Here is a 9,417-nt window from a genome sequence, read left to right as displayed (position 1 = left end):
AAGGCAAAGCTGAATTTCCAGCATCATTATCCAGTCTTCAGTGTCACATGACCCTTCAGAAATCAGAAACATTTATTATAATTTTCAATGTTGAAAACAGTTGCTTTAAATTTCTGTGGAAACCATGATCATTTTTTCAGGCTTCCTTGTTGAATAGAAAGTTCAAAATAACAGCATTTATTTGAAATTGAAATCTTTGATTACATTACAAATAAATCACTAAATAAAAGTGTTAATTTCGTTACAAAAAACTTTACTGACCACAAACTTTGGAATGGTACATTATATTTTATTGTATTTGTTTTATTATTATTATTATTTATTTTTTATTATATATTTATTTTTTACTTTATACTGTATGAAATAAAAATCCATGATCATGAACACATGTCTCTGTTTTCAGGCCACTGATCCTGATGCCGGGCTCAACGGTCAGGTCCGATACCGGCTGCTCAACTTTGTGTCTCTGTTCACCATAAACGCCACGGGCAGCATCTTTACAGCTGTCCCGTTGGACAGAGAGACTCGCAGCCGTTACGATCTGATCGTGGAGGCGTCAGATGGGGCGGTTGACCCCCGCAGGGCCACCATCACGCTGCTGGTGGAGGTGATAGACATCAATGACAACAGCCCAGTGTTTTCCCCAGCCCACCTACACCGTCAACGTCCCAGAGAACACTCCGGCTGGAACCGTCATCCTGAGACTCAGTGTAAGTGTTCTGCTCACATTATGATTGACTCATCCATAGCTCAGTAGTCCCGTTGTGTAGTTCTCTCATATCTAAAACTGCATGATTTGATGTTGATGAGTGGCTCACGCATAAACTGTTGAGAAAGTTAAAGGTGAACTGTGACATTTCTGCACCACCAGTCAGCCTCCGTTTGACCAGGCATCTCTATCCTGACTTTTAGAAAGGAAGGAAAAACAGATTGTCTGTAGGTGTGTGTTTATTTATGTGTCTGTCTATCTGTGTTGTGTCTGCTGGCCTGACAGTAACTGGCTGATTATGTGTGCTTAGTTTCCCCTGAGATTGTGGGAAAAAGCGTCTCTGCATTTCCCTGTTTATTCCTGACGGGCTGCATATTTAACTAGATAAATATTGACAGGCTTGACAGACCCAGTGTGAAAAGCAGGAGATGCTGTCTTGTGGTAAATGTGCCTCTAAACGATCACGCTCTTGGGAGTTTTAGCAAAACGCCAACGTAACAACACAATCACCAATGAATTTTAAATAAACTAGAGACTAAAATGAGCAAAAAGTGTCAGTGACAAACTCACTGTTATGCCACTTTAATGTGTAAAACTCTCTTATTTTGATATCATCTACAGTCCAACTTTAAGGGATAATTCTCTCATTTTCATCTGCCACTCTCATGACTTTCTAAACCTGTATGACTTTTCTTCTGTGGAAGATATTTTGAAAACTGTCTCAGAGGTAAAAGTCAGCAGGGTACAATGTTGTCTGGATGTCTGTCAGATGAGGTTTATTTTGTTGATGGCTGAAGTCATTTCACAAGTCATTTTAGCCAGGCAAAATTTTGGAGGATTTTTTTGTGATCTTCAAGTACGCAAAGTTCGGACTTGCCAAGACGTGAGTCTGGTAATTCTGCAAATGGAACTCGCTTTGCTACTCTGGTTATCTCTGTATTTTAGGCTACAATAAAACGAAATATGTTATAAAACACCACACTGCTTCGTTTTCATTTCAGCCACACAAATGTGGTTCAGGCAACGCGTATTGATTATATTCACTGCATGTATAACGTTAGCCTATTTGTAACAAAACGAAATATAAAACGCAACCCTGCCTCTTTTCGTTTAAATTTTAAAAAATATGAAACTTATTAATCAGGCAAAATGTGCATTTGTACTCTGATCATCTTCACTGTAATAAAATAAAAAATGACAAAATTCAACCCTGTCTCTTTTTGTTAAATTTAAATTTGTATCATTAATAGCCATTATAAAAGTATAAGTAAAAGGTACAAGAAGCTTTAGGGTACAATAAGAAATAAAGCAAACAATTCAGTCAAACATACAAAGTCAGCGCTCTAGTCTAACGTTACAACGGTAAAGTTAAATAGCCTAGTTATGCAATTTCACTTAGCCCTCAGCCAAAACGATTGGCTTGGGAACAAATAATAGATTCACGAGACCAAAGATCGCCCGTTAGATATACACAAGACAAATTATATCATGTTCAACCACTACAGAGACGTCATAGTCGGTTCTGCATTTTGGTACCATTCACAACTTTTGACAGTGGAAACGGAAATAATTGCGTACCGTACTGTACTGTACTGTAACGTACCGTACCGCTCATTGGAAATGAGTCAAAAGTAAACTTTATTACAATGAAAGAAAACCATAACCAAACTCAGGTCATGTTTTTAAGAACTGACAAAGGAAAACTGAAACAAACAAGGAGAACTAATTAGACCACCTATATATATATATATATATATATATATATATATATATATATATATATATATATATATTAGAAAATTAGAAATTGATATATATATATTTTAAAAAGTTAATCTCTAAATAAAAAATACTTACATTAGATAGCAGATTCTTGATTCTATAATTGTATTACATATGTTTACAAATTGTTTGAAAAAAATATGAATAAAAAGGAATGAGTAACACGTTCATGCAGGCTAAAAATGCGCATTTCAGAATATCTGACAACTGTATTCGACTAAGGGCACGACAACGATGTGCTAAAAATGGAAACGTTTTTTATTTGTACAGAAGACAACGTTATCAAAACAATCCCATTTCACACAGGAAATGACTAAAAACACTGTATTCTGCTGCCAGACCAGTAGTTGGTGATCTCACTTTGTAAAGAAACACTACGCACCTATAAAATAACACGTAATGCTGATTCGCGTTTTTGTAGTTTACACAAATGTGATGACGGTATTGCTTTCAAAAACGTGCACTTTGAAACCTGTTTTCAAAAGTTTGCGTTTTAAAGGGATACTTCAGGATTTAGCATTAAGCTTTGTATTAGTAGAAAATCTTTAGTATTTTCGAATTACCGTGCTTTCCACCCTCATATCCCCCTGAGACAAGAGATTTATGTATTTTTTGTCTGGAAAAAATCCTCAGATGACGCAAAAATCGTCATCTTTTGGCCAGAGGCTAAAGACTACAGCCAGAAGTAGTGGCTGTCCCGCATGTTCTCAACCCGCCCATAGAAGGTGGGATCTCACTCACAGAATGTACAAATAGTGTCAGCCATCTTTTTTTGGAAGGTAAGCCAACAGGTTCTTGCTCTGTGGAGAAAGCTGAGTAGTAGGGGTTACCATACTTTTTTTTCCCGGACATGTACGGCCATCGAGATCCGGCTTTTGCTTTCTGCAGTCGCCATTCATTGTTTACATGCACACCTTTTGTTTCAATCTAACTGAATTCATTCCGATTGGTGAATCTGAATGTAGTGTTTACATGAACGCTAAACAAGTGATCGGTTGATGTGCGTTTTAACATTGCTAAGAAAATTCCCGCTCCTCCGTGAGAGATACGAGATCGGTGGGTCTCAGTAATCACGCCACCAGCCTCGTGCCGTTCTCCCGCGGCCCTCAGCCTCGTCCTGCTCGACACAGTAAACATAATGAATGGCGACTGTAGAACGCAAAAGCCGAATCCCGGACATTTTGGGCGATCTCGAAATCAGACTCGTCACGGAGACTCACTAGTAGCCTAGCCTTGTTGTTTTAAACTGCACGGTCTTACCGGTAGGCGTGGCTCGGGAGTGGCCTCCTAGGGCAGCGAAGCAAGTGCATTCTGGGAGTTGTTGTCTTTCATCCACATAAGCCAAAAATACATTTTCTGGCTTTTCTCAGTCTAGAAAGCTCCAAATTCTAAAATAATTTCACATTTCTTCTACATAAATGACCCATTTTAAATACACATTCATCTTTCCAGAGGTGAAGTATCCCTTTAAGGCCCCTAAGTCTGCAAGGTTTGTGAAATTAAATGTTTATTAGATATTCAATGCATATTTGCTGAATGCAGACGATAAATGAGAAAGTATAATAGTGTTTGCTTTTCTGTCAAACATAATTCAATTCAATTGACATTTATTTGTATTGCGCTTTTCACAATACATATCGTTTCAAAGCAGCTTTACAGAAAATGCACGTGTCTACATTACAATTTAGAGTGATCTGTTATCAGAGGTGACTGTCTACGTTATGTATTTCAGAAATGTTCTTATTCAAATCACACAGTTAGCTAACAATGTATTAATTTACGGCAGAAACAGCTCATTGATGTTTTTATCATCAATGAAGTTGTGAACATGATTATGAATATGATATAGAAAATGTTGCATTGATGCATGTTGATTCAGAGTTTGTGTCATCTGAAGTCCATACAGGAGTTGGCACTATCTCTTCACAGGTGTTGGGACATCCAAAGTCTTCATAAGAGGCTAGATCCTAACTGGAACTGACGTACTCTCTAGTGACCTCTGGATGAGCATCCCGAGATAAAACAGAAAAGCAAATGAAGAATAATTAGCGTAGCAGCTATTCATAACATTAAGCAAAGATAATCATGTGCATTTGATCTGATTAAACTGGAGTACAAGGTTATGAGATGCATTATGTGAATCCTTGAAGAGATGAGTCTTTAATCTAGATTTAAACTTGGAGAGTGAGTCTGAGCCCCGAACATTATCAGGAAGGCTATTCCAGAGTTTAGGAGCCAAATGTGAAAACACTCTCCCTCCTTTAGTGGACTCAGATATCCTAGGTACAACCAAGAGTGCAGAGTTTTGTGACTTTAGAGAGCGTGATGGATTGTCAGGCGATAGAAGATCGGTTAAATACACAGGAGCTAAACAGTTTAGGGTCTTATAGGTCAGTAGCAATACTCTGTAATCGATATGGAACTTAATAGATAAAAGATGATAAAGAATATAAAAGTAAATGCTATACTTTTTCCTTGACAGTTTATTTTCTTTGTTTAACAGTTATATCTAGTAATGTATTAGACAAAATTGTTAACTAATGAATACGGAGAATGAGAGCGCTGTGTGCTCAGGCGTCATCGTGTTTTTAGCGCCGTCGAAATAAAAATCTGGCTAAATCGATGCTATATCTGGCCGCATTTGCATTCATATACTGCGGAAAAACAATATGCATTCACATACATTAGTATCAGCTGGCACAATTGAAAAGTGAATTCCCCTCTTGGATTCAGACCGAAGGAGAAATAAGGTTGTGATGTGTGTGTAGTCGGTGGTTGAGGGGCAAATGAGTGACACTGTTTGAAGACGGTGATCTTGCTGCTGTATTTTTATCTCAGTGTGTCTGACACCTTCGGGTCCCTGCAGCGCCGGCTGGTGTCAGAGCGCTGTGGGTCCTGGTGACAGGATCTGGTCCGGGGCTGATCAACTAATCAGATTCCCTGTGCTGCTTCTCTCTAGGGCTCCCAAGCTTTATTTATATACTTCTGAAACCTTTGAGATCAGTGTAGAATTTAAATCATTGTGCCTTCCGCATCAAAGAAAGACACCTGAAAGGTTCCCCCACCCACAGAGAGACAGAGCGTCTCACCTCTCCTTTCCTCTCTCTGTCAGCTTTCACTCCTAATCAGCTTCAGATGCACACACATGTGGAACACAGCTACGGGTCTATGTGTGCTTAGCATGCGCAGTGGCCCTAGAATATATTTGGACACCTGAGGTACATTAAAAAATTAATAAATGTCATTGCATTGTATAGCAAAACATCAAACCAAGTGGCATTTATTTTAAAGAAGGGTAGCTCAAGCACACTTTTCAAGTAAAACATCACACACATTGATGTTGAAAATAAGACAAAAAAACAAAACAAAAAAAAACATATTTTGAAAAATGTCTAGGAAAATAAAAGGAATTTTAGTTTGGATATTCTGTCATCTAATGCTGTAACATTCATACATTTGTATATCCTGTAAATTCCAGTGAGAATCTTTGCTTCTCTTCTGCTATCCTATTTATGGTTTGCTGAACTGACTAATGTTTTTAAATTTTTATTAATACGTGTTCTTGGTCTGATTGTTCACAATTCACCGGTGCACATTATTGTGAATAGTTATCTTTTATTAATGTTTTTTTAAATTATTATTTTATTGTCAAGACTTAAATTCCAATAAACTAATAAAGATGAACAACGTATCCTGCGGAATAGCTAATCAGTGAAAATGTTTTTAGTTAAGGGATTCAGAATATTTGGTCACTGGGATGAAGCAACTTCACCACTGTCACTAATGCCTATTTTTGCTAATCCAGTCAAATTAATTACAATGATTTACAGATTACAAATCCCTCTTACTGCTTTATCCCATCTCCTCCAACCACCTGCCTCAATTCTGGTATTTTAATGGCAACATTTTCACAATCCAATCAATTCCCAAGTCCGGCTTTACTTTGTATCTAGTAGAAAATTCAGTTCCACACAAAAAAATAAGCCTAATTACAAAATTAAAATGAGTTATGAATAGAATTTCATGCTGATCATGAGGCCGCTGTTTTAATATTTCTCAGGTGATCTGATCAAGCCATTGATCCACTTGGCAGATGGATAAAATCAAGTCTAAACCAAGTTTTTTTAAATATATGATTTATTCTTTCACACAAATTTGTGGAATTAGGAAAGTAAAATGGATTGTGAATGCCAGTTCTTATTTACTTTATTAAAAAGGTGTAGGGTCTGAAAGACAATCATTTTGAAGAATGTTTCTGCTGGGGTTTTTTTTTTGGGGGGGGGGGGGGGGGGGGTCTATACATTGGAAGTCAATGGGGTCAAAAAAAAAATTAGACCCTACTGACTTCTTCGTTGAATGGATATGAAAATATCATCTTTTGTATTCAACAGAAGAAAGTAAGTCATACAGAATTGGCGCAACATGGGGATGAGTAAATTATGAGAAAATGTTCATATTTGGGTGATCTGTCCCTTTAAGGAATTTGTTTGGCTACTTTATTCCTACCGTACCTGGCAAAATGTGGGATCATTAATTCTCTTTTTAACCTTTATTCTATCTGTTCTCGTTCCTCTGTGTCTCTCAGGCGGTGGATGCTGATCTCGTCTCTAACGTGACCTACAGAATAAAAACAGAAGCGGCTCGGCAGCTCTTCGCCGTGAACCGTCTGACCGGCGCCGTATCAGTCCTGCAGGCGCTAGACTTTGAGGACTTGGCAGCAGGAAACAGCACCTACACGTTTGAAGTGGAGGCGTTAGATCACGGAGGAGTCCTCCCTCCTGGAACGGCTACAGTCATCGTTAGAATCACGGTAAGGCCGCTAAGAGCGCATTCTGTTTTATCACGGCAGTCTCAATAGCAGCATGAGAAACTCTGCTGGAACTCTGAAAGTTCAGCAGGTTCCAGATGGAGATGGTTTGAACTTTGGGAGGGTGGAAGTAAATTCTCATCAGGTCTAGTGGCGGTGATTGGATTAGAACTTTCAAAGCTCTTCCATAGTGTCTACATGCTAATGCTCCTCGCAGAAGCTCCGTTGACTCTGTTCCAGGAATGCCTACAAAAGATTTGATCTCTAAATTCAATTAGTCTTGAAAAAGAAACCCCTATGTTGGCAGGATTTTGGGCGTTGTTTACTGGATCCTCGCCTGCTATTTCCTACTTTCTTGTTTTGATATTTCTGGTTGACGGTGACTGGAGTGACAGACAAAGCTCTGCACAGGTTCTGATGCTAGCCTGGCACAGCTATTCCAGGCCTGAATGACTCATTAGCTTTGTGACTGCAATTATGTGAGGATTTTAACGGGAGCACTCTCCAGCGCCTCCGAAGATTAGCCGGGGGATCAGAACAGAAGGATTAGCCTCCTCCAGTTTACAGCAGCTGGAGTGAGTTTGAGTGTGTGATGAAAACTGAACTTGTTGAACTTCATGTAAAATCTTACATTTTTAATTATGTAAATCTGATGGAAATGTTGTGGTTTTCAGTAGCAATGTGTACATTAGTTAAAGCAAAAGCTAACCCTAACTTTCAATGAATTATACAATTACAGCATGCATGTAGGAGTTTTGGTCAGTCTTTACAACTTAAACTACATTTTTAAGATTTATAATTGTGGAAGTTAACTATATAATTTTTTTTTTTTTTTTTAACAATACAATATGTAATGTTATATTAATGTTAATGCATATGATTAATGTGGACCAATTAACACACTTAATTTTTTAATATATATTTTAAATATATAAATTATAAAAATATTATAATACTTAGGGCCAGATTTACTAAACAGGGCAAATTGGCGTGAGAACGCAATTCCAAAATAGTGTCTTTAGTAAATCCTGACTGTACTTTTTTTAATGCCAAAAGAGGGTTTGCGCTGGTGTGAGCTGTTAGTAAATCTGGCCCTTAATGCCCCACAATGCACACCTTTCCTGGTTTTGGCCAGAGAGAGCGACTGACCCAAAGCTGCAGTGGCTCATTAAGTCAGTTTTGCTTCCTTTGATCACTCCAGCCTGTTCATGCTTTACTGTCGGAAGTTCAGAGCAAATACATGCAAATGAGCTTCAACCCACCTCGCTCACTAATATAAAGTTTAAGTTCAAAAGATTCCATTTAACACATTTAAGATGTGCTTCCTTTGTGTTAATTGTAATTTAGGGGATTGTAATTTATCGATTTGGTGTGTAAATATTTATTATAAAAATTTTTGGAAGCAATCATTATTTACAATTTATATGTCATAATCAATCCTGTTTTAGCTTTTATTTGTATATTTTCAGTTTTAAATTGTAAAGGAACACTATGCAACTCAAATAAAATCAATGAAATAATGAGTCAATACATCATCAATCCTTCTTCCAAAATGTGGTTTTGACTTACCCTGATTCACACTGGTGAGCCTGCTATAAGTGTTTATATTTTAGACCTGTCGGTATGGTTTTCGTGGGAAATTTCACGGGAAATACATTCATTATGTCACTTGCCCTTGCTAGTCTCGTCACTTCCGTAAATAGAGAAAAGTTGCTCTGGCTACTTTGATGTATGTGTTGTGTGGGAGTAGCTTAAGTTAGTTGTCACAACAACTGTGTGTACCTTTTAAGCTTTTCATCTAATATTTATATTTAATTATATGTTAGCTTATTTCAATCCCCCCCCCAAAAATCTTTTATAGTGTATGCATGTATATATATATATATATATATATATATATATATATATATATATATATATATATATATATATATATATATATATATATATATATATATAAAGATTTATATATATATATATATATATATATATATATCATTTAAATAACACAAATAATAAAAAATGTTGTAAAACTTATTGTTCATTGTTAGTTCATGATAAATACAGTTCATACAATTTTAATGTTGGGTTACTCCTGAAGAAATGCTTTTAGAAGCAG

The 9,417-nt window shown here is 37.0% G+C and overlaps 1 protein-coding gene across 1 annotated transcript in view; it reads left to right on the top strand.

The window, feature by feature from the left end:
- The window catches only part of LOC309487030 (protocadherin-15-like), a 242,960-nt gene that overhangs the window by 154,257 nt on the left and 79,286 nt on the right, over positions 1-9,417 (top strand). Inside the window, 3 exon segments of the mRNA XM_082154579.1 lie at positions 404-643; positions 645-710; positions 7,077-7,301. Coding sequence (XP_082010705.1) covers positions 404-643; positions 645-710; positions 7,077-7,301 — 531 coding nt within the window.

Source organism: Leuciscus leuciscus (genome assembly GCF_965113295.1).
Source record: "Leuciscus leuciscus genome assembly, chromosome: 22".
NCBI lineage: Eukaryota > Metazoa > Chordata > Actinopteri > Cypriniformes > Leuciscidae > Leuciscus > Leuciscus leuciscus.
The sequence above is the reverse complement of the archived record's forward strand: the minus strand, read 5'-3'. Positions and strand labels throughout refer to the sequence as shown.